Source organism: Theobroma umbraticum, unplaced genomic scaffold (genome assembly GCF_002168275.2).
Source record: "Theobroma umbraticum cultivar Fairchild unplaced genomic scaffold, ASM216827v3 scaffold_44.0, whole genome shotgun sequence".
Classification (NCBI taxonomy): Eukaryota; Viridiplantae; Streptophyta; class Magnoliopsida; order Malvales; family Malvaceae; genus Theobroma; species Theobroma umbraticum.
This window is the reverse complement of record NW_018397255.1, coordinates 14,123,574-14,137,411: the sequence shown is the minus strand read 5'-3', so window position 1 is coordinate 14,137,411 and position 13,838 is coordinate 14,123,574. Positions and strand designations below refer to the sequence as shown.

The 13,838-nt window shown below is 34.1% G+C and overlaps 1 protein-coding gene across 2 annotated transcripts; it reads right to left on the bottom strand.

Moving 5' to 3' along the window:
* Nucleotides 1-326: 326 nt before the first annotated feature.
* LOC110409535 (uncharacterized) lies at nucleotides 327-10,106 on the bottom strand. 2 transcript variants are annotated; one of them, XM_021418901.1, is made up of 3 exons: nucleotides 9,567-10,106; nucleotides 3,603-3,674; nucleotides 327-2,794 (listed from the first exon to the last, which is right to left on the bottom strand). In XM_021418901.1, the coding sequence occupies exons 1-3, from the start codon at nucleotides 9,574-9,576 to the stop codon at nucleotides 693-695; spliced, it is 2,184 nt and encodes a 727-aa protein (XP_021274576.1). In that variant the 5' UTR covers nucleotides 9,577-10,106; the 3' UTR covers nucleotides 327-692. The 2 variants fall into 2 exon arrangements, with proteins under 2 accessions (XP_021274576.1, XP_021274577.1); XM_021418902.2 differs by lacking the exon at nucleotides 3,603-3,674.
* Between the last annotated feature and the right edge of the window lie 3,732 nt (nucleotides 10,107-13,838).

The following is a 13,838-nucleotide window of genomic DNA, read 5'->3' as shown; positions in this document are numbered from 1 at the left end:
ACCATAAAAAATATAACTAACTATTCATTCATTGACATCCACCAAATCTAAATCCATAATCATCTACAACCACATCCATCCATAATCATATTATGAAATAAAAAAATATTTAATTCAAGTTGTTGATCTAATATGTTTGTTTAAACGAGTATTAATTATATCATGAAAACACTAATGTAAAATATTTGATGGAAAATTTTTTGATCTAGGTAAGTTACTAAAACCATTTTTAGTGAAGTTTTCAAATTTAACAGGTTCTAAAAACTACTTTAATAATGAATTTAACCCTCAGGTTTCTGCAGTTTAAATTGAAGTTGTTGAGGTCGTTAACACAAGCAGCAACATTCGCTGTATATACCTTTTGCCAAAGTGACATTGTACACTGCAATCGCTTGCTCGGGCAGTGACTCGACAAGTAGTCTCATTTACATGGCATCCATTTTTCATAAATGCAAACACCGTTGGAGCATGTTAGAATGAAGCTCAACTTGCAAAAATCACAGCATATAGAAAGGCAAGACCTGAGACTTGCGAACCTAGAAGCCTTGCGGTTGAACAATTAAAACAATTGAATCTCAACGACGGATAGTTACGAAAACGAAAAAGTTGTTTTAAAACTCGGTACTCCATGAAAATTAAGCACTACCTCCAGAGGTCCCCTAAGACTCGGCCACATCTTCCTATCTTAACGTTTATGGCAGAACTTCTTCAATCATTTTACCTCTATCAGCTGACACAGATCCGTCCACAGCTTTGTTAAGCCTTTTCAACCAAATATCATAATCAACTGGGTATGGTGTTCCACAAAGGCTATCCACATAATCAGCAAATGCCTTTAGTAAAGGTGAAACTTCACCTAGCTGCTGCTGAATCGACCGCGTTGCCCAGCTTTTCTCCCTCCATTGCAAAGCAGATTCGATAGAATCCTGTTGCTGCATTGTTCCCCCACAAACAAAGGAAAGGAGGTAGACAAGGCTCTCAGCATCGGATGCGGGACAGAGTTTCCCATGCTGAAGTGCATGAGAAGACGAGAACTGCAAATTTATTGCTGGGCTGTCCCTGTCTTCCAAAACTGCACGACCCCATGAAATTGGGATGTACAAAACTTTGTTTCTTATACCTTGCGTGTCCAAAACACGAATTATGTTTTCAGGGGAAATATCACCATGCTGGACATTGGCTGCTGCTGCACTACTTAGACCGGCTAGGCAGTCTCGGCAGCAGCGTAATGCATCATCAGACGAAAATGGGCCATCCTTAGCAACTATATACGAAAGTGGCTCCCCAACTGGATATGTGACAAGAACTGGGGTTCCGCACCAAGGATGATCACATCGTCCACTTGGACTCTGCTTTTTGCAAGGACCAGAATGCAGAAGTCGGCCAGAGGCAATTATATCAGGCAAATATTTGCTTGAAATTCCTTGCTGTTTCAATATGTTTAGTACCTTTGTTTGCCTTTGTACTTGATACCACAGACTCATATCCTCCCAGGAAGGTTCAAGTCTGGATGGATGAGCACCAGCATACAAAGTTAACAACTGTGTGGGATAATCTAGAGAAATAGCACCATAGAGAAAAGAGTTGCCTCCTATGAAGGACTCTTGTATCTGGAAACTTTTCTGGCCCTGCTGTTGATCCTCCAAAAACAATATCTCGCCCTGCTTAAGCTTCAGGCGTGATGAATTCTTTACCAGGGGATTATCACTATGATCAAGTTCAACAATCTCTCCATGTTGAAAGCCAGCCTGCTGGTAAGGTACTAGAGCATTTTCATTCTCAGCTAGGCGGCATTCTATTCTACGCTTCTGAAGACGAAGGCTATGATTTGAGGCCAATGAGGCTATTGACTTTCTTGGAGGTCCATTCCACTGGATTATGGAATAAAAAGTAGCTAAAAGTACTTGAAGAGTCCCCAGGTCCCTCCAATTTGCATTCCCAAGCTTATTCCATATTCTGTCCACTGATGAAACAAGGACTTCAGCATGACACTTTATCCATTGGACCACAGACTGGTATGGATCAGCTGTGTTCAACTCAAGTGTACTAAGATCACCTCCAAGTTTTACCACTGCACCAAATTTAGAATCAAAAATCATAAGAAAAACAGAATCACTCTCAATGGTTCTGGACTTGCTCAAACTCCTAGAAATGAGTATATGAACACCATAAAATAGGGCTTCGCATATACTGCTAGCAGACAATCTTAACTCATTTCCTGATAGTATATCTTGTCTAAACAAGGCAAACTGCACTACTTGATCCCAATGAACCTTTAGATCACTCCCACTTTTAGATATTAAAGCTAAACCACGTAGCTCTTCTATCCTTCCTCTTGATATTGCCTTCTCAACAGCATAAAACTTAGATTTAGGATGAGGGGAACAAGACAAAAAGAAAGGTAATGGTCCGCTTTTACGCCAAAATGTACGCCAGAGGCCATTTACTATAGTATGAAGAAAGTCTTCCAAAGCAAGATACTCATCTTCCTTCAAAGGTTTAGAAGCATATGGAGAACATGGCATACGGTACAGTTGCTGAAAGAGAACACCTTCCAATGCTAAATCAAACTTGCGCAGTTCATCAATCAGAAATGGGGGCCTAAAAAAAGACTGCTCCCTTGTAACATGCTCCACACAAGAATTTTCCAAAACCCAATCCTCAAGATTCTGTTTAAATAACTCCTGGTCAACAAGTTTCCTTCCACAGTCCTTCAGTGCCTTGTACACTCTTCTTGAAGTTGGAAAGAACTTGCTTGAAGATGAAATTCCAGACACACTATGGGTGGAGATAACTACATCATATTACAATCCAAATATTTTTCAGTTATGGAGTAAAAGTTGACAAATGCAGAAAATGTTTAATACATGAAAGTGGACAATTGCAGACATAATTATTCTAATGGCAATTGAACAATGGCAGGCCAAACAATTATAGAGAATAAAAGGGGATCAGAATAAGTTTGTAGTATTGTCATCTTTCTCTTTGTATTCATGTTCACATGCATGTGTGCTTCTGCATTTGTTTGTGTATATACAATGCTGTAAGCTCACATATTTGCCTCATTTCACCTTAACAAGAAAATTTGGTGTTTTCATTCTGAGTTGTGAGAAATATTCTTATCCAGCATTTGCAAAGTATTAGTACTTTGTTCTAACTTTCCTAAGTTCAGATCGTACATTCCAACTAGCTGTAAACCAAAAGAATTTGAGAGTTGCAGATTCGAATGAATTTTGAAGGGAAAGTGCAAGCAGAAAATGATCTCAATTTCCTTTATACATTCCTCCTATTTTCTAACATTTTAAGATTTTTTTCTACCGAGAATTTTTAAGGAATAGTCAGATACCATGTATATGCAGATTCATCCTCAGATTAACCAGTTTCACATTTTTGTAAGCCAGAATAATTAGCTTTTTAAAAGAAAGAAAAAAAATAATAACACATCTATGACATTGGTAACCAGAAATTTGTTATGCATAATGACAATCGAGCAAGATGAAGATGTACATAGCACACTTATTTTACAAGTCAAAGGAGAAGGGTTAACTGGCATTTTCTCAAGAGAAAGTCAAATAAAGGGAAGATGAGCCTGTAGAACAAACCAGAATTAGATTTTCGGAAACTTCCATCTATGCTTTGCCCTGGAGAGGAGTCCAAATTATTTCGCAGAAAACCTGACCCATATTGTTAGTTAGAGTCTGCATTACTCCCAGATTTTAAATTTTACACTGGTATATGTTTGGGCAGAATAAAGAGCGCATATGCTAAATATAAAGAAATATATGATTGCTGCCCAAAGAGATCTAACAAGGAATAGCCATCAATGTACAGCATGATATTTATTTTTGAAAAACAAGGAAAGCAACAAATTATATTAACTACATTAGGTGTGATACATGCCAGGATAGTGTAGATAAATGAGGCCAGATATTAAGATTTTCAACAATATCAAGTCAATTAGATCATGTGGATGTATTTCCAATACTAAACTATTCTACAGTGTAAAACATGATATGGTATGCAACTTTCTTTATAACCAGAATAATTGTATTAATAGTTTCAAAAAAAGAAGAAAAATAGCATTAATAAATAAATGTCCCCCGTCGAAGTCAAGTTTCTTTTCATTGGGGTAAATTTATAACTCGCACTGAACTTTAACAAAACAAGAATGCAGGAATTATGGATGACACTTACAACAGATTCTATACCATCTTATGATAATAATCAAGGAGCATTACATTGTACTTGCTCAAGTTCTCTTATTGCTTTATCATGTTTCTACTTTCCATGAGAAATTGTTCTAGTGGTTCTAGTATAATGTCCACAGTCCACAAACAGGGAATATGTGGAAACAATATAGGGAAAGACTTCATTTAAATTTATGATGACTCAGAAAAAATAGACATGGAAAATTTCTAATGTACTAGTTACTGCTGATTTGATGTTAGAATTACATTCTAACCAGATATAAACTTTCTGAAACTTCCATTTAAACTTTTCCCAGGGGATGAAGCCAAATCATTTTGTTGAGAGCCTGAGTCAATTATCAGGAAAAAGAAAATGAGTACCTCAGTCATGCTGATCATCATACTTAGACAAAATGTTCTGCTAAGAACTTCAGTCATGCACTCATAAGATAATGTTATGGCAATTTAGATGTCTAAGCATCAGTTTGACAAAGGTAAGCTTTTGGAGAAGTTTGATTGAGATGTCAAATTAGTTCTTGAGTGTTTGGAGTTGAGAGTACTTGTTCTACATCAGGTGCACACAGATCAGCTCCGGAAATTTATCAAAGTTTAAATAAAAATGCTACCATGCATGCAGCAGGAAAGGAGAAATAAACAAAGATGCTAATAGCATGTAATATACTACAGGTAGTGACAGACATTTGCATGTAGAGGAATAGAAAGGTAAACATGACAAAATGCAACCTGACTATATGTCTCAGTGCACTGCTCACGAAAGATTTCCAAATTAACATTGCATCCACATTATTTGGTGAATTGAATTTATTCAATCAGTAGCATGAATATCAGTTTATCATAAACTTCAAGACAAGAAATAAAGAAAAGAATACCTCAAGCCCTATTCTAAAATTTCAGTGGTCAACTGAAAGCAATGTAAATTACAGATGAGCAACCATCTGCCCAATATGAGAACTTGGTTAATTAACAAGATCTGGAAAATTTTTTAATCACCATATTCAATTGCAGTGACTTGCAACTATATACAGAAGGACATGCCCAATCACAAATTTCAGAAGACAAAAGTCAACAACAGCTAGAGCTTAACGGAGTATGGTACATTCAACATGAGCTGACTAAAGCTTGATCAGTTTCAAAAAGGATACTTAATCACTTTAATTAAAAAACGACGAGAATATTGAAAAACAAAAAGAGGCAAAAAAAGCATCAGATGTTTAAAAATCTATCACCTGAAATAACAAACCTTAATAATTTAAAATTCATTCATGTTTACTAAGACTCCATTGCTAGCAATTCAAGTAAAATATAATTGGGTGCTAATTACATCATCAATAATCTGGCCGGCAGAGCAAGCTAGATCATGATGCAAACCCACATTATGGGTAAGGTTACAAGTCAGAATAAAATCTTCTTGGTAATGCTTGAAACTGCAAAGTAAGGACTTAATTCAAAAGGACAATTGTAACATTAAGGCCAAAATTATACACATGCAAATGCACATATGACAAGATAATTACATTGTTGCCAAATAGGGGAGGCAAACTGAGAGAAACTAGTGATAAAAGAGAAAACTGAGAGAAAAGGACTGACAAAGAGATAAAAGCAAGAGAGAAAACTCAAAACTCAATATTGAAATCTAAAAATCTCAATTTTCCATCAAAAGTTGTTTGAAACTCAAAACCATAGGTTCTTATATTCCACATCCTAACTCTAAGGCAAATATGAATTACCAAATATACCCTTAAATATTTATTAATTCCTTAATATTAAAATCGTAATCGAACCTATAAACATGTAGAATTAAGAAAATAAATCTAAATAGTATAATCCTTCAATAAGCACGCTCCTACCTGACATCAATTTCTCCTTATTGGAGAAACTCAATCTCAAATTTTAAAATTTGGAAGAGAGGAAATAAGTAAAAACACTGTTGAACAACCATGTCAACAACAGATCTCCAAGCTTTATCAACACTTTACATAGAGTTTTGTTTTCTCCTACCGCATAACAACTAGAAAGAATGAAGTCAACAAATAACTAACTAGAACATTATTAGACTTTTCTTTTGGTCAGACACAGACAAATTTATATCCAAATCTATATGCCAAACTTGCCTATCTTTGATACTTTTTAGCTTGAAACCCTAGCCATTGCATATCCAATTCTTCAGACAGATTCATCAAGAAAAAAATATCCTTCTGACAGATAATGCCGCACTAGCTCATCATATACCACCTTTTGGTCCCTCTTCCACAGTTTTTTTCTTTGACCTCAATGATAAAGGATGTATTTTCATTGTTAATCACATCTGTATCAATTGGACCCTTGTTTGCAAGCACAAGGGAGGAACACCATAGAGACAATGAAGTTCAAAACAAATCCAAAATTGTCTGTATTTTTCTCAGTTTATCATAAAAATATTGTAATCCTCATTCTTCAAGTGCTTTCTACCGCATTAGTGTATACTTTTTAAATTAACATCACTTCTAAGAGACTGAAGGATGAAGATTTTTAGTACCATACTTGTTTTTCAAAGAAAGCAACTCATATAAGTGTATAATGGCTTGATAAGCCATCTTCTGAATTTGTTCTGAAGTGAAGATATACACTCCAAAACCACTATTTCCTAAACTGATAATGAATATTTGATGTTTAAAGGCTAAGTCTCACCACAAAAGAAAAAAGAGACAAAAGACCTAAAATGTGGAATCAAGACATCAAAACTACCAGGGAAGAGATTCTAACAAAATGATGGCATGACTGGCTACTAACATAGTGCATGACACCAGATGACATCGCCTGATCATTGGCAGCAGGAGCATGACCAAGCACATGATTGGACTGAACATGACCAACCTAAAGCACAGAGGTGCATGAGTCATCAGCTGCCATCAGCTGACGATGATTGGCTAGAAGATGAATGGAGATGACGAGTTCTCAAGTGCTTGTTTCCCAATCTGAAGATGAATAACGGAGATTTGATGTTTTTAAGTTTGATATTTTTCTTTCTTTCTTTCTTTGTTTTTTACCAGGTTAGCAATCAGCATCTAACGATTTGATTGGCAACAGTGTTTTCAGCTGAACCACTTGAAATTAGAAATCTGGAACGTTTTTATTTGACAGCTCATTTTCATTTTATAAATCCAGCTTTTTTTTCCCTTTCAGTTGGTAGCAAAAACAACCACTGTGACATCTGGTATCTTGGCAGTGAATGCTTTGCAGAGCACTGATACCAAATTGATGCAGAATGGGAGAGGGATGAAGAGGAAATTTTAGGGAAAAGGAGGAATAATTAAAAGAAATATTGGCAGAAAATAGAGGAAATTGGGGAAGATTATGATGGAACCAAGCGGGAAAAATCAAGACTTAATATTCGAATGTTGATCATCCATAATCAAAATGTTAGAAATGAAAAAAATATAAATTGTTATAAGCTACATACTAAACCCTAATGCAAACATGAAGTACCAAACATAACGGAATACATCTTAATAAAATTCCCTAATACTTAAAATTAAAATTGAATTTAAAAAACATTTAAAATTAATGAAAAAAATATCTCAATGGATTAATCCTTCAATAAGCATATATGGAATGAAGTTGGAAACAAGCATAGCAAGTGAAGAGGATTGGTGCAAGTCATCAATGTTACAATCCGTCATCTAGGAAAGCAACAGTCAGCTCACATATTTTCAAGCATGTTGATACCCGTTGAAGAACAAGCAGAGAATCAATAAACTCAGAATGGAATGCTACAAAATCTTGCAGGCAATATAGTTGCCAAAATGAAATTTTCATGCAACTAGTGCAGGATTCACTAATGAAAACGTTGCATCTTTTTGAATAATCTAAGGTTAAATCCACACAGGACATCACTTTGGCAGCTTTAAAACAATTTAGAACAATAGATTGGCCAAATTTTGAAAGTGAAAGAAACATTTCCATACGCTAGATATCTAATTCAAGCAATTCTTTCCAGCACAATAAATAACTTGACATTAATTAGCAGGAAATAGGAACAAACATCACTGCAAATAGTGAAAAACTTACACAAGAAACAGATGCTGTTATTGTACCTTCATCTATATAGAAGAAATTAAAGATCCTAAAACTCCTAGGGATCTATCAATCAGAGCATTGCAGAAGCTTATTAATTGCAACATAAGACCTATTTGAGTACCTAGGTTAACCAAAACAGCTACAGAATAGAACTAAGGCCTTGACAAATAAAATAAAGTAGTCAAATAATCTTCAACTCCAGCACTGGCATTGGGAAAAAGAATATACAACGGATTGCAGTAAGCATTAGCCAAGTGATTTCAAGTGGAGCACTGGTTTTTATGCCAATATATAGGATAATGAACTTGGCAGTCATGTCCATTGCATGTACAGGCTATTATTCAGCATCACTAAGAAGCAACCATTTTTTATCCCTTAAATGCCAAGCATGAAGCTTGAGTTAAAATGGGAAATTGAGAATGAAAAACAGACCATGATCATCAAACAATCATTCTCCAGTATATCGAAATATATATCATAACAACCATAACAGTTCAATAGCACAGTACACGTTGCAGTATACATTAAACAACAATGATTTTGATCTTTCTGCCTTCAGGAATAGAGGTGCTGTAGTCTGAAAAGCATATCTTTAGCAGAGTAGAAACACCCTGAACAGCTATCTAATGGAAAATTTAAGAAGACCAAGCAGGTGCTGCACATATTCTCAAGAAACCAGGATATTACATACAGAGAAAACAAATGGAAATAGCTAATAATATGGATCCTGTCACTATTAATGGCAAAAAAATCACTGCATATTTTAGGTAAGTAGTTCAATAGTTGTATGTGTAGAATACAGAATTGTTACAAATGTTTCATTTCACAGACACTCATTGAACTAATTTTTATATTTTGTTGTGGAATTTAAGTGTGTCCAGCTGCATAAAAGCATGGAAATAATCACTCTAATCTCATATCAACCTTAGAACAATCCGCCCAAGTTCATTATTAGAAAAGAATTGAAGCACACAAGAGTTGTTGGATGGAAATGCTGCTCCTTGGAAACTTTATAACCATTATTCACGAACAAACCATCACTTAAAAAGCAATTAACACATCACCAGATTCCATCAAACAAATCAAATTTACTGTAAAACTCTTGTAGACCAAATTAGGATGAAATTCAAAAGAATAAAAAAGCGTAAATAGAGAATCATTCGTAGAAAAATGTAAACGGGCACAGCTGATCCAAAAACAAAAACGTAAAAGACTTAATCCTATCATAGAAAAATCATATATAACCCACCAACAGAACACATTTCCACATTAAGGGAGAGAAATTTTCTGAAAAAGACTCACCAAATTTCATACTGAAATCGTGAGAAGACAATGCGTGAAATGGAGAAATGTGGGATGCAAGATCTTTGGAGAGTCTAAACCTGGCATTATTCAGTGCAAATGCTGCAATGTGGGGCAGTGATCATTGGAACCACTAAGCAAAGGGAAAAAAAAAACCATAATGTGGAGCAATAATGAGCAAAGAAAGAGATCTTGATGCATTCCTTCCACAATATAACATTTTTCAAGCTCTTAAAACCAAAAGAAAATTAAAAGAGGAAATGGGTATTTTCTACTCTGTAACAAGAAGAGGTGGAGAAGGAACAGAATGCTCTAGACAGTGAAAGAAAAGAAAACTTGTAAAAGGAATGGAATTGGAGCATGGGAGAAGAGTAAGATAACGCAACAAAGACAGGAAACACAGGAGGCTTCTAAAGGGGAAAAGCTGAAGGAAGCCACAGAGGACTACTGGTCCACGTTTGCCGTCCCCATTAACCAAATTGGCAGTTGGCCCCACTGACGATGATGTCTTCCTTTCTTGAATTCCTACGCTTCCCTCACGCATTCACCGTTCTCTCTCCTCTCTCCTGTCTCACTCCCCAACCCAATTGCACTTCCTTAATAAATAAAAGTACAACTTTTAAAATCTTGAAAATAAAAATATAAAAATTTTTCATGCATATTAATTAAAAAATATAATATTTTTTATTTTTTTAATAAGCAAGTGAAGTTTTTAAATTAGTGTCATTAGTCTTATTATATCATACTTTAAAAAATTAATAAATTCATATAATAATTAAATGAATATATAATAATATTTTAATTTATATATGAAATAATAATTCCAATAAGAATAAATTTAATGAAAACTATATTTACTTTTATCTCTTTGCAAAGTACTCTCTCAACCTTTCAAAAAATGTAATATTTATTAAGTTTAAGTATTTATCTTGAAACGAAAATGATATACCTTTTTTGTTTTGTAAAATATAACTTTAAAAGAGAATATTAGAGAAAAATAGTAAAAATATAAGGAGATCTTATATATTATTTCTTATTCCAATATATCTACCATAAATTACAATACCTTTATTTATAGGCACATATAAATAAAAGAGAAATGAATTTACATGAATAGAGGGGATTAACTTAGTAGATAAAAATATACATACATTGAATGAAACCAGGAGATAGGAATGTACCAACATAAATATATACATTAGATATGAAGAGATACATTGGATGTTATGAAGTATAATAGATATTTACATATATACATAACATTTGGTTATTTATTTCTTTTTATTTTCATTTCTTTGCTTTTTTCTTTTTTCTATGATTTTAACTAAACAATTGTGAGATTTAATTAATTATTCAAAATAATTGAAAATTCAATTAGTTTAAAAATTATCTTTAAATTTTAGTTAAGTTAAATAATTCATTTATATATTAAATATATTTAACTACATTTAATTCAATTTTGAAAAATAATTACCATCCTTGAGGATTTATTAAAAATACACTTATCTACATTAGTTTGAAAAACACTTTTTGTCCCTTATAAAAATTAATTTGTTTTATTCTATTTGTCAAATTAATATTTTTATCAAAAAGAAAAATAACTCTAGATACTAAAGGTACCCTAATTTTTTTTTTCATTTTTCTCCTTTCTTACTCCTTTTATCATTTTTTTATTATAATCAATTTTTTATCAATCAGTTTTTTTTTAGGAAATTGTGATAAATAACATTCCTCATAAGCTTAATTCAAAAATGTCCCTCATTATAATTTTAACTGGTTTTATCTAATTTTTTACATGACTTAACAACAATGCCCTTTAAATAATTTCAAACAAATTAAATGGTCTCGCTTTCTCTATCTTGCCATCTAAACAAAAATTTTAAAATTAAATCCTCATTTCTCTCTCTTATGAAACACTATCTATCTCGCCACCTTAAAGAGCAGAGATGATATCAAAGTATGTGTTTTGGTTGTTGGATTTATTGGTTTATGTTCTTAGAATGAAATCTCAAAGTTGAGGGGTTGAAATTAATTAAACATATCTATAAATTAGAACACTATATGACTTTGGCAACTTAAACTTGCCTATGAGTAAACAAATCAATTAGTTATTAGGCATTGCATTACTGGTTTTTAGGCATTGCAAGATTGGTTTTGGCATTACGTGACTTAGGCATTGTGAGACTGGCTTTTAGGCATTTTGTGACTTAATCATTACATCTTTGAAACTTAGGCATTATGTGATTGGTTTTAGGCATTGTTTGATTGAAGCATTACGTGATTGATTTTAGGCATTGCATGACTGAAGCATTGCGCGACTAGGTTATAGGCATTGCATGACTAGTTTTTAGGCATTGCATGACTTAGGCATTGTGAGGCTACCTTTTAAGTATTGCATGACTAGTTTTTAAGTATTATGTGACACATTTTTGATAAATTGATTAATTGTGACACTTATTTTCTCTTAAATTTTAGCGGCATGCCAAATGTGAAGCTTATGATTACATATGATGGTCATTAAGTCGATGACACTTACAAGGGTGGTGAGACACAAATGAGAGATGTTGGGAGTGATTTGTCATTTTCGAGCTCGATGAAGTTGCTTGAAGATGTTGTTTGGGTAAACTCATAGAATCATGAAATCAAGCTACATGTATTTCTTAGTCATGCCACAGGGGTTTCACGCCTAATTATCAAGGACGATGAAGATTTAGCAAGTATTTTGTGAAATGAGAAGAGAGTTGTAGTGTTTGTGATCGTTGAGGAATGTTATACTTCATGAACACGTTTTCCAATAAAGTAATCACTAAAATCATATTTATACTGCTTTAGACATACCATACCATGCAATCCTTAACTGGCAACAATTGCAATCACCATTGACATGCACATGAATTTGAGTAGCCTAGTACACACAAGAGGTGATTCTAAATGCTGTCTGCACAATTTTGATCAGAATGTGCATCGAACCAAATACTTTGTTCTTGCCAACAAATGCAATCATCACTTAAGACTACAATGGGTCCATTGCCATTCTTAAACGACACTACAACTACTGTGAATGATGGCTATGCATTTGATCAAATGCACGATGACTATGTAGAAGATGACACTACTAATTGGAATGATAAAGATTATGTTGGCGAGCATGATGACTATTTAGAGGAGGAAAGGGGTGATGATAATGACATTCTGGATTGCAATCATGTGAATGGTCACATAGAACATGCCACAACTGTTGTCTTAAAAGATGTTTAGTGCCATGACCCTATTTACAACAACCTATTCATCAGTGACAAGGGGATTCATTCACCTGATGCTAGTAATCAAGAAAGGGTAAATACAAGGGTATCTCATTAATGGATTATTCAGAGTGCAGATATGATCTCCTTTCAAATAGTTACCACTGAGGAGTCCAAATCAAACAATTACTACTTATATTGAGGAAAAGTGTTTCTGTCCAAGGCCAAATTGAGACTAGCCTTAAACATGTTGGCACTAAAAGAGCTTTTCGAAATTAGAGTTAAAAAGTCATGTCACTCTGGTTTTAAGGTTGCTTGTAAGGACAAGGCATGCAAGTTCGATATACATGCAAAATAGTTGCTTAATGGAAATTATTGGTAAGTTCACACATTCCACAAGGTACACACATGTACTGTTGATGGTTTGCAAGGTATGTATTGAACAATGAGCGCAAGGTTCATTGGTGAGCTTATGTCCCCCAAGTTGCAAGGAAATAATGTAACACCATTGAAACCTAAAGAAACAATAAAAGAGATGAATCGTAAATGGGGATTGCAATGCTTGCATGGTAAGGCCTGGCAAACAAAAGAGTATGTGGAGAGTGTTGTTTTTGGTCCCTCAAAGGAGTTATTCCAACTCCTACCTCATATTTCCATATGTTGGAACGTGAAAATCTCAATACAATCACAGTTATGGCTATCGATCAGGCACAACAATTCAAATATTATTTCTAAGTGTACGGGGTATGTATTCGGGGGTTCAAACTTGTAATGTGGCTTGTAGTTGCTATCAATGCCACACATCTAAAAGACAGATTCAAAAGTATTTTATTTGTTATTGTTTACAAAGGTGTGCATAAGCAGATATATTTGGTCAAATTTAGCATTGGCCACATTAGAGATGAAGAGTCGTGGTCGTGGTTTCTTAACCAATTACATCATGCTATTGGTTGTCTTGAAAATGTAATGCTGATTTCTGATTAGCATCGTGGCATTAAAAATATAGTTGAAATTCCAATCACCATCTTGA